Genomic DNA, 20,529 nt, shown 5'->3' on the forward strand with positions numbered 1-20,529 from the left:
TAGAAGTTTTTTATTTGGCATTTGGTGCAAAGCAATCATTAAATGTGCCCAAAATAAAATGTATTCTGAAACTGAAGTTACATTTGTTGTCTATAAAGGCAGAAATTTTTCACTGGTCCATGTGTCACCAGATGAGACTGTGACAAAGTACAAATACCTGAAGACCATCTTTGATGACCACCCGAGGTCTCCTCCAGGTGATACTGCATGAAGATGTGCCACAAGAGGATGTACCGACTGAGGAAGCTCCTCCTCTGTCAGCAACAAGATGCAACTGAAATTATTTCACACTTTATTGAGGCTGGCATGCTCTCAAATCTGCTGGTACCATTCCATCAACTTCACGGTCATTCCAAAGGCTGCCATCCAGCTGCAGGCTATGGTATTGGTCCTGCAGACCCCGCAGGTGGAGAACCTCCTTTGTCCGCCTCGCTGTTCTTCCCCTGATAGTTCAGATATCTCGTACCTCACAAAGACTATTATGCACCATATTTTTTTTATTCTATTGTACTAAATGAAATAGGCAAGGCAGTTTTATTTATATCGCACGTTTCATACACAAGACAACTCAATGTACTTTACACAAGCAAAGACACAACACCTACAAGCATCAACAAAGCTAAAATAACTTACATAGACAACATTAAAACACGTTAACAGGAAAAAATACAAACAGTAAGGAGTAAAGAAATAAGACTAGTTTTCTAAAAAATAATTAATGTGTGTGTGTGTGGGGGGGGGGGGGGTGTATACATCCTGTATATGTTCCCTAACTTATGTTGTAAACTTTGTTTATAGAACTGTGTCGTACTCTGCACCATTAATCTCCCCCCAGGAATAAACTAAGTTTTCTGCAACTTTTACTTTCATATAGTGGTTAAAAACTAAGCATCTCGATTATGACCAAAGGGCCCTTGGTTGTATTCTTCCAAACACAGTCATTAAGATAAAGTTGATTAAGAATGATTTTGTCAAAGGCGTTATTAATCTACAGGTTTGTTAAAATAATACATTGTTTGCGGTGAAGCGGAGCTTGCGCTAGTTGATACTGTCAGATGAGTCTTTTTTAACTAAATAGAGAGGCTAAAATAAAGAAGAATCTTAATCTTTAAATGCATTTATTAAATGTACACATCATATTACAGTACAGTACATGTATTCAGTGAGTTGAATGTTGAGAGTTGTATCACAACCCTCCCAGTTAACCAGGCTGTCGCTTCAGTGTGTTTGTTTTCATCTTTTCAACTAACCAATCAGAGTAAAGTCTGGGAGGAGACTTCCTCCATGACAGACACGCCCCTTATGTTCAACGAACGCCGCTTCATACATACCCTGTTGTTAGCGGCGCGGACAATTTCATTTTTGGCTCTTGTCGTGGACAAGCTGTCAAAAGCGCACGCCTTTTCACAGCCATCTAAATGCGCCGGTGAGGTTTGCTGGAGGGAATCGTTCTCACTGGTGTGGCAGCGTTGTTGCTGGAGGCAGCCCAGCGAGGTAAGCTAAAGTAGCTAGTTAGCTTACATTGGTGGGGGTGGTTGTTGTGCTAACGTAGCACATTAGCGGCTCCATAACCTTGTCAAACAGGCAGAGTTTGAGTACTCAGTGATTATTTGATGGCAGTGTTTTCATGTATCGGTGTCTACCGGTTGTTTAAAATGTGAAGTTTGTGTTAAAGTGGCATCGGCTTTTAAGCGGCAGTAAGTTACTTTGAGTAAGGCTAACGAGGTAAGACTGTTCTGAGCATGATTTAGCTGCCAAGCTAACACCAAAAGGTGGATTTGTGTTACGTTTGTTTTCCGTCTAGTTCACAGCGTGCGCTGCAAAGTTTATTGAGACAAGCGGTTGTATAAGTGTGAAGCCTTTCACTTGACAACACCGTTGAACTGGTCTTTCCTGACCAAAGTTAACGTGTGCTCGTCGTAACGTGGAAGCTAGCGCAAGGGTAACGTAGTTAGCCAACACATTCGGCTCCCCTGTTTTAGTTTGCCATTTACGGAGGCGATAACTTGCCATAAGACAACACCGACATCCGTCCTCCCTGTCGAGTGATAGCACCTAAAACGCCAGCTCTTACGAGTGGTGAAGGCTCGTTTGCTCGCCACATAACTTCATTTGGAGCGAATGCCAACGTCAGCCATCACACAAGCGAAAGCGGTCAGCTCGACGACAACGGATGAGTTAAAGTCGGCGTTTAGCTGGGAGGGGGAGGGGAAGAGGATCGGCCTAGACATACGAAGAGAGACACGGCAGCAAATCGGAGCTTTTTGTATCTTTCGACAGCCACCATCGTCGTATTGAGCTCTTCGGCGAATTGGTTTCGCCTTTGGGCGACGATACGAGCTACTGGATCTGTATCTGACACGATCCCTGCTCCTCGACACCGCGCGCTCCTCGAGCGTGTTGTCCGAATTTGGTGCAGAGCTGCGAGTCGACAAGGCAGTGGAAGGCAGGCGGCACTGTGCTCGCCTCTCATTCTCACCCTCCCTACCCAAGCTTGTGACGTCGGCCTGCCCAGGGATCGTCAACAAATGATACTTTTTCGAAAGCCTGGTTGCGTTAAGGCAGTACCCCAAAACGATTAACCCCCTCATACGTGTTAATTATTTTGAAGTAGATCGAGAGAAAACTGATTGCTAAATGAAAATAAATGTATTTAATTTCTTAAGCAGTTTTTTTACTTGAATAAAAAAAAATTGTCTTGAAGATGAGCCATTTTAAATTGGGCCCGCCCAATTTAATCGGATGGCGGATTATAGCCCTTCAAACATGGCCCAAATGGCCGATGTATTACACGTAAATCTATAAAATAACCATTCTATGGACCTGTCATTCAAAACAAAGCAGCTCTTAATCTTTGCGGGCAATGCTTAGGTGAGCAATGCAAGTTGTGCAAGGAATTGACCTGGATGTCACTATTTTACACAAACTAAAGTCACAGGTTTTATTCAAGTAAAAAATACATAATAACAGTGTAAGATAAATCAAACATAAATGTGTTAAACATGAAACACATAGTGGTAACACAAACACACATATTACACGGATTCATGTTCTTGTAGCTTCATCATGCGCCACGCAAAGCATTCTAGGAAAACAAAAGGAACGTTTTTTTTTTTAATAATATTTTTATTTTTGACCATGCTGGTCTGTAAAAAGCGAAAATCCGGGTAGAATTGGCAACCACTGAATTGCATTTTTGGGTGGTTGGAAGGGTGTTAAGTAATACAGTATATATTGGGGCAGGGTATTGAGTCTAATTTTTTAAATCAAGAATTCGGTTCAATTTGATTGTGATTTTTGTTCTGATTTGATTCAATTCGATAAGGAACATAATTTATTTTTAAATATCAAGGACATGATAAAACTCCACAAATTAAATTAGTTATTAATTAGATTAAAGGATTTGGTTTATTAATGAAAGTAACACGTTATAATCAGAAGAGTTACAGAAACATTGACATCAGGATCAGCAAGGATGAGATGAAAATGTTTTCATAATTATAATATAATGATTGCAAATATAAATGAAAGATTCTGAATTGTCTTAAAGTCCAAATCAGATATTTCATAAATGTAAGAAAATACTTTTAAATGCATGGGGACAGTTCATTTCAAGAAAACAATAAGATACCAAAAAATGTCTGTGGTCTCCACAAAGCACTTTTAGTTTCTTACAAATATGACTTAAGCATCTGCTTTCATCTGTTTTGTTTTCTGGCAGCCCCTTTGAGTATGTTAAAACAATGAAGAGGCATGTGGAGGACCAGGAACCAATATTTGCGCAACAGCAACCACATCGCACCCCAGTCCAGGGCATTGCTGAAAGCTTCCAGCACAGGGCTCTAGCCCCAACTACTGCTGTGATTGAGGCAGCCACAGACAATATGCAGCCATCATCTGGCATCCAGTTTTCTCTTCCCCAGGGTTACCAGGTATGGTGCTACATCAGTTTCCACTAGGACCATTTGGACAACGTTAATGCAAACAATCATATTTGAGGGTCACTACTGCCCATGTAGCAATTGTCTATGTCAAAGTATATCCAGTCCACAGACTTTTTACCACTGGGAAGTTTACTCTAATGAGCATTAATATGGAAGCCGGTGGTTGGTCTGTTGCTGCACAAGAAGTTAAGATGTCACTCATTCACATACCAGTGGAGAACATTAGAAATCATTTCTTTGATTCATTTTTTTGTTGGTTAGAGACACTGTGTCAAGGGAACTTTTAATTATTTGAAATATTTATAATCATTCCTGTCTGTTGTGGTTTAAAACAAGCACTTCATCCCGGGCGAAGTACAATTCTAGACTATTATATTAGACTGTTATATACAATTTTCCCCAATAATAAACAAGACTCTAATAAAAACCTGAAATTGTTGTGTCACCTTACCTAACATCTTAATGAATGTTGAAAATATGAACACTCAATTTCTATTTCATGAAGGCTATTGAGCTGAAGATTTTGTAACTAATTTGTAACACAAAAATCCAATAAATTAATGTTTTATTAAATTTTTCACAAATCTTCAATATGCGAGCCCTTGGTTACACAGCATACGTCGAAACAGTATTCTATTCACTTCATTTCCAGTAAATGGCATTATCAGTAAATAGCAATAAAATCAGTGCAAACCACGTTTTATGCATAAAGTAAAAACATTGATTGTGGCGTAACAATGGCCTGATGACCACTGCGGCAAAGTGACATAGACTTATGAAACACCCTGAATTTTCAAAGAAAGCAAACCTGTGTACAACAACTTATCTTAAAAAAACAAAACAACAGACATGTTTTAGACAATGTGACAAAGTCAGTAGCTACACTAGGCCAGGAAAAGACGACAGACATGATAAAAGGCCTAAGCAACACAAATTCAAACCAGAAACATTCTGCCAGTGCCGCCCAATGTCTTCAAGCTCAAGTTCTTGCTGACTGACAAAGGAGAACTAAACAGTTTTTCTCAAAAGGTGCCGACAATGCCTCAGAGCACAAGTGGACATGGACTGAACAGTTCTGCACAACATGTTGGAGCCCATGCACACAGCATAGCAGTCCAATCCCAGGCCCCTGCAGTGGTCCAAGGTCACGTACATCCAACTGCGTCCATGACTTCAGCACAAGGACAGCAGCAGTTTCAGCGACTGAAGGTAAGAAGAGTCAACTGGAAAAGGACTGAATCGTAAAATAGTAAATATGTAGGCATTTGGTTATGTTCTACATGATACACTGAGTTGTCAATAATGTGTGTTTTAGGTTGAAGATGCCTTGTCGTATCTCGATCAAGTGAAGCTTCAGTTTGGAAATCAACCTCAAGTTTATAATGATTTCCTAGATATTATGAAAGAATTCAAGTCACAGAGGTAAGCTCTAGTAACCTGTAAAATATATTTTAAAACTGCATTTTTATTTCTATATGTTTTTACATTTAAGTTGCAGAATAAAGAAATAATTAGCCATCTGTTGAGAAAACCCCCCCCAACTTTTTTCCCCCTCCTGATCATTGCAGCATAGACACTCCAGGTGTTATCAGTCGTGTGTCCCAACTCTTCAAGGGCCACCCAGACCTCATTATGGGCTTCAATACTTTCTTGCCACCCGGATATAAAATTGAGGTTCAAACTAACGATTTGGTCAACGTGACTACGCCAGGCCAGATTCACTACATCACACCTCATGGTATATCTGTCCAAAACATCCCTGCAAGTGGAATACCCAGCCAGCCTGTAAACCAACATCAGCACCACCAGACTGTGCCACAGGCCATCCCACACACTGCTACTGTCACTCCACCTGTCCCCACCCAGCCTGCAGCAAATAAAGTCAACAAGGTATAAGCTGGTTCAGTTTGATATCTTATTAGGTTGATAAGAGCATTTCATATTTTTTTCTAATACCAAATGTGAGTAGTTGTCTCTTCAGCACGTGTGTTTGTTCCAATAGGCCATGCAGTCTCCAGCCCACACGCCCACCAGCCAGCCAAACCCATCCATCCCTTCGTACGCTTCACCGCGCTCACCTTCAGTTCAGTCGCACACACCAGTGAGCAGCACACCGTCTGGTGGGCCACCTCAGCAGAACAACCAGCCAGTGGAATTCAACCATGCGATAAACTACGTGAACAAGATCAAGAATCGCTTCCAGGGTCAGCCAGACATCTACAAAGCCTTCCTAGAAATCCTGCATACATACCAGGTCATGAAGCACTCAAACCTTTGTATGAATATGATTGCATGTTAATTTGTCATGCTAATAAATACCTGTCCATTTACTGTAGAAAGAGCAGCGTAATGCCAAAGAAGCAGGAGGCAATTACACTCCAGCTCTGACTGAGCAGGAAGTCTACACTCAAGTGGCGCGACTCTTCAAGAATCAGGAAGACCTGCTGTCAGAATTTGGACAGTTCCTGCCCGACGCAAACAGCTCTTTGGTTCGTCGTTATTATCAGCAATGCACAAATTTGTAGCTAGTAGCAGTAGCTGGTTTTGACCCGGGGAGTTTTGGGGAACAATATAGACAAATGGGAATGCTTGTAAAGTGTTCCCTTCGTGCATGTAAAATTGTTTTCTCTTTGTTCCTCAAGCAAGCTGTCTTGTAAAACGTTTGTGACATCTGATTAACGAGAAGTTTGTGTTCCTTCCTCTACTCAGCTGCTTGGGAAAACTGCAACTGACAGGGCAGAGTCAGTGCGCAATGATCATGGCGGGACAGTGAAACGACCATTACCAAACAATAAACAGAAATTAAGCCACAATGGGCTGGCTGTCAAAAGACCTGGAGCAGTGGGAGTTTCACCCCTTCTCAAGGTAAATGTAGTCTTCATGTTGCACCTGATGGCATAGCTCAGTTCTCTGTGTTGTCAACGTGACCGTCATGAAAATAACATACCAATTTCAAATATTCTTGATTTGTTTATTGTTTTGCAGAAGAAACTCAAAATAGTTGGCAAGGACCATGGCTTAAGTGAAGTTGGAAAGCACAGCAACAGCACGGAGACCATGTTCTTTGAGAAGGTGATTATTATTCAAAATAGTATTCCATTCATATGAGCATGAAGTGAAAAGTGTTTTTGCTGCAAATCGCTAAAACAGGTCAAGAAAGCTCTCAGGAGCTCTGAGGCATATGAAAGCTTCCTGCGTTGTTTACACATCTTCAACCAGGAGGTGATTTCACGTGCTGAATTGGTTCAGTTAGTCATCCCATTTCTTGGGTGAGTTCACATTACCCGTCTGATTGATTTCATTGAAGTTTTACAGACAGTCCTGCTTAACACGCTTACCTTGGATTGAATGATGCCATACACCTAAATTAGATATATTAAATATATGGAGTTGTATTCATTCTATTAACAATAAATTACATCCTAATTGACAGAAAATTCCCAGAACTGTTTACCTGGTTTAAAAACTTCCTGGGCTACCGAGAGTCCAGCCATGGTGAGTCCAGCCATGCGGAGAGTTTACCCAAGGAGCGGACAATAGAGGGCATTGCCATGGAGATTGACTATGCGTCCTGTAAGAGGCTAGGCTCCAGCTACAGAGCGCTCCCCAAGAGCTACCAGCAGCCTAAATGCACAGGAAGGACGCCACTATGTCGAGAGGTTAGTCACAAGTTGTTTCTTCTGCCTGTCTGCTCCGTTTGGATTTGGATCTTTTTAGAGTAAAGGTTAAAGCAAGTCAATGAATGTCCTGATTCAGGTCCTGAATGACACGTGGGTGTCGTTTCCATCGTGGTCTGAAGATTCGACTTTTGTAAGCTCCAAGAAGACTCAGTATGAAGAGCACATTTACAGATGTGAAGATGAGCGTTTTGAGGTAAGAGGGACATTTTTCTCACTCTGCAAAAGCGCTCATTCAAATCATTTGTTTTCTCAGGAGCTTTCAATCCATCGTACACATGATCACATTTGACTTTCTTCCAAAACACAAGACAAATTTGCCTATCACACTTGTCTTGATGCTGTATTGCAATAATGTACATGTTTGATCCACTACAGCCAGGAATAATGTCTTACTGTTTAATTAGTAAAGCCCTACACCAGGTAGTTCTTAAACTGGGCTCCCTGGACACTCCAGAAGTCCGTGAGCCGTAGCCTGTAACTTTAGGCCAATTAAAAGCTCTCATAACGATGGATTGTGACCCCTTATCACATTAATATGACATTCCTGCATGCACACAGCATTTCTAGCTAGCAACGAGAGATACATATTTCAAGTTATTCAAGTTAATTTGGTTATGTTATTTTCTAGTAGACAGGCCATGAATTAAACATTAAAAGATACATTCCCATGGCATTTAGAGGCATACAAGTTCTGTTAGGATTATGAGGGGGTCCTATAATAATATAATAATTTATAATATATATAATAATTTCTCACCTCCAAGGGGTCTCCAACAACTGGTGGACGCCATTATCTATATGGAAGGCTTTTGTTGTGGTATCCATTTTAAGATTTCTGTCATTTTGTAGTGATCTTCTCAGCTGTGACGCAACTTCTATGGCCACACATTTTCACATTATTTGCAGTCTTTATTCGATTTGTTGTCATTGCATCCCCTTAGCTTGATGTTGTGTTGGAGACCAACCTTGCCACGATTCGAGCCCTTGAGTCAGTCCAACAGAGGCTTTCTCGAATGTCTGCGGAGGAGCAGCCGCGCTTCAAGCTGGACAACTCGTTGGGAGGCTCCTCAGAGGTCATTCACCGCAAAGCTATTCAGAGGATATACGGGGACCGAGCCAACGACATCATTGATGGTCTTAAGAAGAACCCAACTGTGTGCGTCCCCATAGTGCTGAAAAGGTTAATAACCTGCATTATTTTCAATAATTATTACAATTTAATGTACTTATATTAAAATGCAACTGAGACTTTGCATTTTCATTCTTGTGTTCAGGTTAAAGATCAAAGAGGAAGAGTGGCGAGAAGCTCAAAGAAGCTTCAACAAAATTTGGCGGGAACAGAATGAGAAGTATTATCTGAAGTCACTCGACCACCAAGGCATTAACTTCAAGCAGAATGACACCAAAGTGTTTCGTTCAAAGACTCTGCTCACTGAAATTGAAATGCTGTTTGATGAGGTGAGAGATTGTCTGTAACACAAAATGAATCTATGTGACAATGTAATAAATAAACTTGTGACTTTGTTCTGCAGCGGCAGGAACATGCCTCAGAGGACCCTGCCATTCTCACTCCTAGCGGCCCACACATGAACCTGGCCTACGAAGATAGTCAGATCGTAGAAGATGCTGCGGCCCTCATTATTCACCACGTCAAGAGACAACCAGGCATCCAAAAAGACGACAAGTACAAGATCAAACAGATCATACACCACTTCATCCCCGATCTCCTTTTCACCCGGCGAGGCGAGCTCTCGGATGTGGAAGAGGAGGAGGAGGAAGAGGAAGTGGAGGATATGGATGAAGATCCAGATGGCGCCAAAAAACACAATGGCCTGCCAGGCAGCAGCCCGCCCAAGTCAAAGCTCCTCTTCAGCAACACGGCAGCTCAAAAGTTGCGCGCCACAGATGAGGCGTACAACTTGTTGTTTGTGAACAACTACTGGTACATCTTCTTGCGCCTTCATCATATCCTCTGCTCTCGTTTACTGCGAATCTATGGGCAGGCTGAGAAGCAAATTGAGGAGGATGGTCGCGAGAGAGAATGGGAAAAAGAAATGTTTGGGCTTCAAAAAGAAAATAATGAAAATACAGCCTTCCAGCTTAAGATGAGGGAGCCAAGTAAGTGCATTGTACTAGAATTGCACTCAATTTTATAATAATATTATGAAAGACAAATTTCGTCTCTACCACTGTCTTTTCTTTTTCTTGTTCCAGTGGAAGTTGAAGTAGACGATTACTATTCTGTCTTTCTGGAAATGGTGCGGAACCTTTTGGATGGTAACATGGAACCAGCTCAATATGAGGATTCCTTGAGGGAAATGTTTACTATACATGCCTACATTGCCTTCACCATGGACAAGCTCATCCAGAGCATTGTTCGGCAGGTCAGTATAGTCTTTCTTTTGTTTTATTTTGTATTGCTAAATAGCTCAAGAATTTAAATGTTAAGGAAATAATTATTTCAGAGGTAAACATTAACGGTGGTCCAATTTGGGCTGTCACAAAATATTTTTAAGCCGCTACCACAGAAACAACCCGGAAGAAACAGGATGATGTGATGATGTAAGAAACAAACGCAATTAGGGTTAGCCTCATGTTGCTAGCTCGGTCAGCATTTACCTTACCATACCATATGCCATGCCAGCTGCAGCAAGGAACAAGTGCAGCAATACAAAGTGAAACTTTTTTTTCTGCCAGATAAGTCCAAAAATGAGTGACGTTAATGAATTGTTCGTCGTGGACAGTAATGTGACGTTAATGTTGTGAAACTCGTCAGAATACATATGACCGGGCTCGTTGAAGCTAATGTAGCAATTAGCAAATGGTGAGAAGTACTTTTTTTTTTATCATTGTTTTTATTTATTTCTGTAATGCCGGTCTTTCAAAATATACAGTACAGGCCAAAAGTTTAGACACACCATCTCATTCAATACTATGCTTTATTTTCATGACTATGTACATTGTAGATTCTCACTGAAGGCATCAAAACTATGACTACAACTATGACAACTATCGAACACATTTGGAGTTATGTACTTAACAAAAAAGGGTGAAAATAATAAAATAAATAATTACCACTCTTTTCTCTGATTACTTTTTTGCAAATTCTTGGTAGTCACTTGAAAGGCTTTTCCAACAGTTTCCACAGGTAAGAATCCCAAGATTATGCAAAAAAGGGCAAAGGATGGCTATTATGAAGAATCTATAATATAAAACATTCTTTGAGTTATTTCACCCTTTTCTTTTGTTAAGTACATAACTCCACATCAGTTCATACATAGTTTTGATGTCTTCATTAAGCAAATAAAGCAATAAAGCAAATGCATTGAATAAAGAAACTGTCCAAGCTTTTGGCCTGTACTGTATTTTGACAGGTCACTATACATTTTGGGGAGTACTGCCTTTATAAAAACAAATATATATATATTGTACATTGTTGTAATGTAATTGATAAATTAATATTTAAATAATTTTGTAATTGATTTATTCTTGGAAGCATTTAACATTAATTTGTGCCCTTGGTTTTCGTGAGTTTAGTACACAGTCATAGCCGTGAATGCAGTTGTACACTATAAAGACGCTGAACTAATCTATGTATTAAAAATTATTGGAGCCAGTATCTATTTTGACTGGGCCACCTCAAAAAGGCTTGAATTTACACTCCCTGTGTCATTGTTGTTCGACCGCCAATGATTGTTCATCAATTGATCTCGTAGCAATTGAGGCAAAATGGATTGCATGACTACTCTGCAACCAACAGAGCTGCTGTTGATTCAGTTTCATTTAGTTTGCAGTCTGAGAAACAAAATGGTCAGATAAGGTTAGTTGAGCTACATCCAGTAAGATGTTCTCTCTAGTCGCACAACGGATTTGTTAATCTTCCCCGTAGTTGGTCAAGGACATTTTGTGAAGTGCCCCTTCTTATTGTGGACTGAATGTCTTTTACAGCTCCAACACCTCGTCACCGATGATGCATGTGTGCGTGTGATGGACTTGTACCTGAGCGAAATTGCCAATAAAGCCACGGGTGGTCCCCTGCCCACTCAGGCGTCCCGTGCCACAGCAGAAGGCACCTACCAGCGCAAATCAGAGCAGCTCATGTCTGAAGAGAACTGCTTCAAGGTAATATAAACCCAAGTCAGTCTTTGATGCACACAGAAATCTCATCTGTTGCTGTTTTGTCCAGTTGATGTTTATGAAGAACCAGGACTCTGTGTGTGTGGCAATGGAGCTGCTGGACACAGAAGAGGAGAACTCTGATGAGCCCGCAGAGGCAAGTACTCAAATAGTCAAGCAGAGGTCTCATGCTGATTGTCATTAGTTTCTTATTTATAGTCCTTATTGCTCTTCAATTTTTAAATTGTAACTACGGTATAATGTTCCTCTGCCCTGTGCTCGACAGAGGTGGTCGGACTATGTGGGCAGATACCTGAACTCCGATTCGACTTCTGCAGAGCTGCGTGAGCATTTGGCCCAGAAACCGGTGTTCCTGCCCAGGTGAGGCCCCAGCCATGTCTCCCTCTTGTCTGCTCTCTTTCAACTTCCGTCCTGATCCTCAGCTGTTGATGTGCCAAACAACTCCTCACAAACAAGAGCAGTAGCACGTCGGGAAAAAAAAAATCTGTTTTATGGTCTTGGTGTGTGGTAATGGACAGGCAACACATTCAGTGTGTAAGATGTAGTTAGAATGAATGCCTGTTCAGTTTCAGACCTCTGCCTCACATGGAAGATTGCACTTTACATGGTCATTCTTTTAACAAAAGGGAATTTATGTATTCAATCAGTCAATTCCTTTTTTAAATGGGTTTTTATTTATAAGTTAAAAGATTTTTAAAAAGGGGTTTGGCTTTGTCATGGTTTGGAATTCCCACTTTAGCGGCCTTTTGGTTTGATTATGACTTTCATTATGTATTGACTCGAAATCATAATTTTCAGTGTGATGTCACAACATAGTGAAGACGCAAACTTGAGAGTAAAATAAATGGGTTACCGTTAGACTTAACGTGATGTTATGTCATTTTATACAATTTATTTGGCCTGAGTTTGACAATTGAACAATGAAAGCTCTTGTATCAGGACTTTGTGAAAAATATCTTGAACTTATCATGCCCTCTTTGCAACTGTATTCAAAGCAAGAGTCTTGTACGTGACTAAATCTCTGTTTACAAATGTAAATGTTCACACGTCCCTTTGTTTCAATCCATTGTTCCGTTTGTAAAGACTCGGAACATGCACTCCCTGTTGTTGTGGGTGAGGTCTTACCACCATTTGAGAGATTTGTGCTCAAGTTTTTTTTTTAGAACTGGTCAAGCACATTTTCTGCATCATTGTAAAGAGGAATAGGGTTTGTCAATAAAAATGATCATCTAAATTGTACGCTCTTATGTTGGTCTATTTCTTTCATGACACTTTAGACATGTGCACAGGGGCGTGTCTGTGTCTGCTTTGTCGTCATGTTCCACATGTGAAGCCCGTCTTGTAGAGTGTTTTTTTTGTCTTTTGAGATGGCTGTCCATAACCATATACATTTCAAAAGGCGTTAAAAAAAAAGGCCAGTTTGTGTGCTTTGTCCTTGTTTCAACCCATTGCACATTTTTCCCCCTTCTGACTTATGATTTATCATTGAGCTCACCTACATTTTATCACCACCCCACCTTCCCACTAAATCTATGAGATGTCAGCAGCACAGGAGTTCAAAGCTCTGCACACAAACTCAGTGGTCGCACTGAGCCAGTTTCTTTTTCAATTTTGTTGCGTTGGTTTTCATCTCATAATCATAACACTGCATTGTTGGTGACAGTATGTGAACATCATTCTTATCTCATATTTTGGACTGGCATCCAACAAGGCAGCAATTCTGCAGTGTTTTGTTTCTGACAGTTTTACCTGAAATTGGCCTGGAAAGACTGTCTTGTGTTTTTAAGTGGAGCCCTGAATGCAAAAAATTGCCTCATGCACCCATACTCTCCGTGGTAAGTACACATTTCAAACTTTCATTCCGGTGGGGTGATTATTTTCTTACTTGCACAGTGTTGGGCTCAATGAACACTAAAATGACTTATTTTTTTATATTTTTTGCGTGTGAATTTTTACTTTTTTTTTCACTGTATCGGAAATATTACGACTGCTGCCTCTGCTGCTCTTATAGATCCCCCATATCCCGAATGATTTGACCTCCTATCTAATTCTGTTCCTCGGTGAGTTGCAATGCATGGGTGTAAACATTCTTCTTGAAAGGGACAGTCTTCTCAAATTTGACTAGACAGCTCTTTTCAGTGTGTATACGGCTGTGAACTAGCATGTGACAGGCTGAATTCAATAAAAATACTTTTTGAACAACCTGTAAATATGATGTACTTTTGATATGTTGAAAATTCAGACTTTGTTTTAGTGTTATGGAGTCATCCAGTCTTACTCCTGACAACCACTGTTTGGGGATTTCAGGAACCTGAGAAGAATAAGGAAGTGCCAGAGAGGATGGGAGCAGCTACAACAGGAGAGGATGACCACGGGCACCTCGGACGAGTTGCAAAGTGATGACAGCAAACTGAAGGTGGAGTGCATGTTCAAGCTCAACTCCTACAAGATGGTGTATGTCTGCAAGTCGGAGGACTTCATGTACAGGCACACTGCACTTACGCGCGCTCATCAGGTAAATTCCACAGTCCACACACACCGTTTGTCCTCACGTGTAGCTCTGTTCTTAAAACAGTGTCACTCTTGTGCTCATTTGCATAGTGGCACTGGTCAGCTCCAGCCTTGGAACACAAAATGAGTCTAAAAAGTTATGTGACAGTAAATGCAACTGTTAGGATCTGTCATTTTTAGGAATGGGCGAATATCGATTTGGTCAATACCCGGCTCTATTTCAATGTATTGGCACTTGTGACGGCAATTTTCCGATCAGGAACTAGAAATTAGAAGAAAAGAAAATTCCCATGAATGTTATGCCATTTTAAGGAAAAATTCTTCATTGGATAGGGCTGAAATTTCTGGGGGAAAATTTTAATTGTCATTTTTCTGACAGATAATAACAAAAATAAACATGCCTACTTTTTCTTGTATGCCATGAAATCGATTTAAAGTGCACATCACCCCCCAACCAGACTCTTGCTACACCCCTCACAAATACTTGAAAGCAGTGCTCAAAAGGGTTGTTGCCTGGAGGACCATTGGGCTTGTATACACAGTGGTAGAGCGACTACGTCAGTTTCAAGAAGTGACGTCTGCTGTGGTTGTCTCATGAGAGGACAGCCAAAGTGTGTTAATCCCAGTGTTTAATCTAAAGATGGCGCCAAACAAGTTTAGCCCCAAATTCAAGTTTTCAACAAACTTGCACTAAAATGTCTAAACAATGACAAGGACATGTACACACCCGCTTATACAGTTTATCAGCAAAAAAAAAATTGTAGTTTTGTTTAGTACCATAAAAAACATAGTCCCCGAGCAAAACTAAATTGATGTTTAAATAAATAAATTTAGACTTATGTTTGACCTTTCGCAAAAGCTCCAACCTCCTTAGTTGACGTTTCCGGGTGCGACATCCTTCTGTACACTTTGAATGTAACTGATTGTACCAGAGCATGTCAGTGAGGTTTTTTTTAAGAAATACAAGCATGATTTCTTCCAGATTGAGGCAAAATAGTCTGCAGTATACAGAAGAAGGATATATTCATAATATTAAAATATGCAGAAAATGCGGACTTGACAACTCTCTAGGCTAAAGCATACAGGTCTCAAGATTAACTCCGAGCTAAACAACGGCATCTCTCTCTCAGCGTGGAAATTGTAATGCCGCAGAATAATTCCCATTTTGAATAAATGTACCTGTAAACTGATGACGTGTTTTTTCCTCTGTAACAGAACGGTTGTTTACGCTGAGGTAACACAAAATGCTACATGAAAGTTGAAAACTAAATAAGTTCAAAGTGTATGATGCTGTGTTTACTTTGTGTAAATCGATGAAACAAGAGCTCCCAGTATGAGACCGGGCGTAAACTACTCACTAGGACGTTAAGTACCCATCTTACATTAACTCTTTTACTGCCACACATTATCAAAAAAAAACACGACAGTGCCAGCCGATTTCAAGCATTTTAACTCCTCTTTCAAGGCAAACAAAATATTGTGTACTTTGACTACACAAACATGCTGCATACCAAATGAAAGCTCACATTCGATTCTTTTATTCGACAAAAACAAGTATGTTTCTACCTTATTCCGTTCCTTAGTAATCATCATTTGAAAATAGGTCATTTGAGTGACATTGAGCGAAAAGATACATTTTCTGCACAACAGTGACTTTGACACTAATATTTTTTGTTTAGTAACGCTTTGTGAATTAGATTTAATGTGACAAAGGCTTTGATCATTCACGTCATCCTTGAAAACGGTCTATTTCTATGCTGCCATCTGCTGGCCATAGTTAGTGGGTGTTATGTGATTTTTACACCCATTCACAAAAGAAGCAAGACGTTGCACTGTCCCTTGAGGGGAAAAAAACGTAGTAAACGTCAATTAACGTTTTTTGGCGGCATTCGTTTGGATTTTAGTAAACGTCATTAAATGTTTTTGGCGGTAAAAGAGTTTTAATAATAAGGATCAAGATAAACCATGTATTTTATGTGGCGTCATGTCATTAAGAACTCACCGAAAATGAATAAATCGTTCAGCCTTAATATTGGGATACATAGGTCTTTTCTCTCTGTTTAAAATTATTTGGAAATTTAATGCATCACAAATACTAGTCTAGTGATATTGGTTAACTGTATCGGTGTGGGAAAAAAAGTGGTGGTAAAGTAGCTAGTCATTTTCTTTAAATGTTTGTACCTGAAGTTCATTTTTTTCTGGATGTGTTTTGCAGTCCCACAAGCGGGTCCACAGGCGCCTGCACAGACGCTTTCAGGCCCGCTTGGACATCTGGGCCAAGGAGCACGTGACAAGCGACATGGCCGCCGACAGCCGGAGGTGGCTGATGGGAGATGGACGAGAAGACCTGGTGCCGTGTACTACAATGTGCAACCCTGAAGTCCTGCATTATCTCACTGTTAACAAGTACAGAGTCAAGTACAGAACATAGTAGCCGGTGATCCTGTCAGCAACCGCAAGGTAGGACTGTCTGTGGACATCGTATGGAACTTCATCTTTCACCATGCCTATTCTTTTGCCAACTTTGGGATGCTCTTTTCATCACTCAATGCAGGTAAATTTATTACTTTTACATAATATGAGATCTGCTTAAAAAAAAAAGAAGTTTTTCAGGTCACTCTTGAGAAGTTCGCATAACTTCTTGTAAATGAATTTTAAGTAGCTTGTCATCAATGGACGTGAAATTTAGAAGCTCGGCTTTCGTCTTTGGAACAATGTTGCTTCCAACTGTAAAAGTGGACAGCTTGTGAATGTTTCCCTTGCCGGTGAAGGTGCACTCGTGCACTCCGGAGTTAACATCTCTACCATTAAGTAAGGACGAGCCAACCACTTTTTGTAAATGGTGTCTGTTAAATGTCATCCTTGATGTGCAGTGCACTGTACGACACAGTGACAGTATTTAGCTAAATGCAGCTGAATGCAAAATGTAAAGTTTTTATTATTATGATTATTATTATTATTATTATTATTATTATTACTACAGTGTGTGCGGGCATTGGGTTCGGGACCTCTCTTGGTGGTCTGGTGAAGGTTGAGCCTTGATTTTCTAGATTGAATTTTATAATATGCCCTTCAAGACTGAACCGTCTCCACCTTTAAACCATCTTTGGCATCGTTACGACTTGCGGTTTGAAAACGATTGACTGCAGCCAAGCAGCATTTTGTGCTGGTGTGCACAGTGCGCTGATCTGTTTTGGAAAGTATACTTTTCAAGTCTGAACTGAGCCATCAACAGCTTGCTCTTTGTATTTACGTTTGTCAAAACGATCCGAATCTGTGTGACAGATTGGTTCTGAGAAACCTGCTTAGAAATGTGTGTATTCTTCCCATGTTCCGCGTCCATGCCTCCTCTAACAGATGTATATAGTAGTCCTATGCGTGAATGTCAGCCTGTACAGTATTTGGGTCAGCTAAAACCAGTCAGCAATACTTATTATCCCACTGTGAATGTTAATGGTTGTAAAACATTGTCTTTTCTCCTCTACAGCTTATCCTTAAGTGCAAATATTGATGTAGAGATTGTAGCTTTCGAAGGATAAAATGAGAGCAGTTTTTATCAATAATTTCTGAGGCTGTGAAGCGGTAGAATTCAGCCTCCAATTTCCATGTGCCACATGTTCGCAAGCGCAGGTAAAACCAGAAGTTTAAAAAGACACAAATGTTTGGTTTGGTTTTCCTTGCTGTCTGACATAAAATCAGACTAAATATGTCCACTTTTATGTCATTTTGGATGAATGCCCAACTAATGAGAAATGGATATTACCTTTAAATTGTATTATGCGACTTGGGTCAAACATTTCAGATATGCTTTCACAACAAATAGTTGGCAGGAATTTTGCTCCATTTCAGAATTTGACTTAAAATGAGTAACTGTGTGTATGGATACTTTGACTCATTGCTGCTAAAAAGAAGAAAAAAATCTATATCTGAAATGTTTACTGTACTGTGAGAGATTACATTAGATGAAAACATTTTGTCACAAGATCCGCAAGGTCAGTTTCAAGGTCAACTAAAACAAAAAGTTACTAACATATGCACCTACTAGAGGTTTTTAGATTTGAAACCCTTGTTTATTTCCCTTTCCAACAATACACTGTTTGTGAAGATTGACGCACTTGTTCCTGAGAAGGGTTCAAAGTAAGGAGGCCACGCCCCTTTTGCCAAAACGTCAACATTTTGGCGGGCCGTAGCTCCAAAACCACTGCTCCGATTCACCCAAAATTTGAGATGAAATGTTGTGCCATCACCATCAAGTACAGCAAGTCTCATTTAAAAGGAAATCTGCTTGGTTAAACCCAACGGGTGATTTAGCATGGGACTACCCGGAAAACTGCAAGTCTACTTTCTATGACAGTTACAGATTTTGTGGCAATGTGAGAATATCAAAAAGAGGCCAGTGACAAGGTACGAGCATGTTTAACTACTTTGCGAACGATTGTCGCTTTTGAGCAATCTTGAAAGCTCTGAGGGGCGTATCAGTACTTGCACAGTTGGTGGCATTATGTGAAGAGGTTAGACACAGCCTTGTTTAGCTTAAAGCAAGCGTAGGACCAATCCAGACCTACGACTTCCCACTGTATGGTAACCACATGACAGAGGCAGTCTAACGCTTAACCTTCTTCACGTCACTTCATGTCATAAAACTGCAATCAATCTTCAAATTCATGTGAGCATCTACTTTATATCATCTTCAACCACTGCAAATATTGGAACGATCGCCCTAATAGTTATGATTTTATGAGCATAACATCTTCCTCTCTGTAGGCGCTCTCGACAGCTTAATGACAAAAATGCTTACCATCCTTAAAATCCAAAATATTGCGGCAAGCATTCTAATACTTTCAGAGTTTGACTTATAGTAAGTAAAAACTCAAACCTGATGTTCTTTTGACACTTTGCAGTCGGCGAATCTTCTCTGGTGGTTTGTCGCAACGCAAGCACAAAATTCGATGCACGTGTTGCACTTGTCCACAAAATGAAAGGAGATGTTGATGTGTTTTTTACAAATGAAGATTCTCAGACTAATTCTTCTGTGATCCTCATCCCTCGGAAGGCACTGGAAACTAGTGTTTATCACAACAACATTCTCTCCTCGACCCGGGGTGCACGTTCAAAACGCTTATAGTCCACTGGTGGCAAATCCTGGTCTAGAAAGTAAAAACCGTGCCACAATTTGGCTTTAGCCGATTGTGCTAGCCAGCTATAGCTCCCTAGCAGGTAAACGAGCACCCAGGGAGCTCGCTAGCTAGCACCTGGGTGGGGGGCTAATGCCAAGCTGTGGCAGGGTTTTTATTTTTACTTTCTGGACCTGAATTTGCCACCTCTGTTATAGTCACAGATTTAACTTTTTCTGCTTCTTAGCACAACCGCCAAGAGTGAACAAGTTCCCAAGTTGTGCAAGACATCTTTCAAAGCAATGGGTGTTATGAAAAATAGGAAATATCCATCCATCCATCCATCCATTTTCTTAAAGTGAAATGAAACCCGCTGTAACAAATGCCAAGCTGCTACTTCCGGTGTCTTACAGGAAAAAATGTACGTTAGTATGATTATTTTTATTTTTTGTGTGCATATTATTGAAATCAATAGTGGGTCTTTAAATTGAATTAATTATTGGTTCACCACTAGATGGCACTGAAGATTACACACTGTCACTTTAATTTACTCAAATATCAAAATCTCATACTGTGTGTAAACATTGCTTTGAAGAAAGTTGAGAATTTAAAAAAATAAATCTTCCCTCTTTATTTAGGCTTTTAGCAAATATAAATCATTTTGTTAGTCCTAATTGACCTTGAACAGGAAACGTTTAGTGTGATTCATGTCAGACAGTGCATACAAAATAGCAGGTGTGACATCTTCTGGTTTCAACTGTAAGCACTTACGTTTTCCATAAAGGACCGATTAAAAGACAAGCAAATGCACCAAAGTTTGACACCGCAGCAAAGATTGGCGACATTGACAAGTTGGCAACAGGGCTATGTGGCCGCCTTTTTAAAGTGATGATTACTCAACCAGCTACAAAGACAATCTTGCAGTTTGGTTTTTATTTTTGTATTCACTGTTGATTGTGGATGGAATGCCACATGGTCCCGAAGAGCTGATTGTACACAAATGCATTGTTTGTATCTTCTTTTACCGTGTCTGTTCTCTTCTCTTGATGTACATGTTAGTCAGGTGTTTGATATTAAACTATCCTTTATAGACAGAAACAAGTTTTCTTTTTATTCTTTTGTCTCATATGTTCATTTCATCCT

The 20,529-nt window shown here is 40.2% G+C and overlaps 1 protein-coding gene across 1 annotated transcript; it reads left to right on the top strand.

Moving 5' to 3' along the window:
- The first annotated feature begins 1,286 nt into the window (after positions 1–1,286).
- On the top strand, positions 1,287–20,512 carry LOC147177434 (paired amphipathic helix protein Sin3a-like). Its single transcript, XM_086070735.1, has 21 exons — positions 1,287–1,494; positions 3,722–3,932; positions 4,974–5,153; positions 5,260–5,366; positions 5,513–5,834; positions 5,947–6,198; positions 6,281–6,433; positions 6,654–6,809; positions 6,930–7,016; positions 7,095–7,213; positions 7,378–7,603; positions 7,701–7,817; positions 8,566–8,804; positions 8,899–9,082; positions 9,157–9,742; positions 9,839–10,008; positions 11,573–11,746; positions 11,811–11,897; positions 12,027–12,121; positions 14,069–14,276; positions 16,488–20,512. The coding sequence occupies exons 2-21, from the start codon at positions 3,744–3,746 to the stop codon at positions 16,701–16,703; spliced, it is 3,867 nt and encodes a 1,288-aa protein (XP_085926861.1). The 5' UTR covers positions 1,287–1,494; positions 3,722–3,743; the 3' UTR covers positions 16,704–20,512.
- The last annotated feature ends 17 nt before the right edge of the window (positions 20,513–20,529 follow it).

The sequence above is a fragment of the Leptonotus elevatus genome, chromosome 3 (genome assembly GCF_054856555.1).
Source record: "Leptonotus elevatus isolate MCC_2025b chromosome 3, RoL_Lele_1.0, whole genome shotgun sequence".
Classification (NCBI taxonomy): Eukaryota; Metazoa; Chordata; class Actinopteri; order Syngnathiformes; family Syngnathidae; genus Leptonotus; species Leptonotus elevatus.

Bases quoted from the DNA above. Each gene is read 5' to 3' on its own strand.
- LOC147177434 (XM_086070735.1), top strand. From the start codon at position 3,744: ATGAAGAGGCATGTGGAGGACCAGGAACCAATATTTGCGCAACAGCAA. The intron at 6,434-6,653 runs GTTCGTCGTTAT...TCCTCTACTCAG, and splicing joins CCGACGCAAACAGCTCTTTG to CTGCTTGGGAAAACTGCAAC. The intron at 9,083-9,156 runs GTGAGAGATTGT...TTTGTTCTGCAG, and splicing joins TTGAAATGCTGTTTGATGAG to CGGCAGGAACATGCCTCAGA.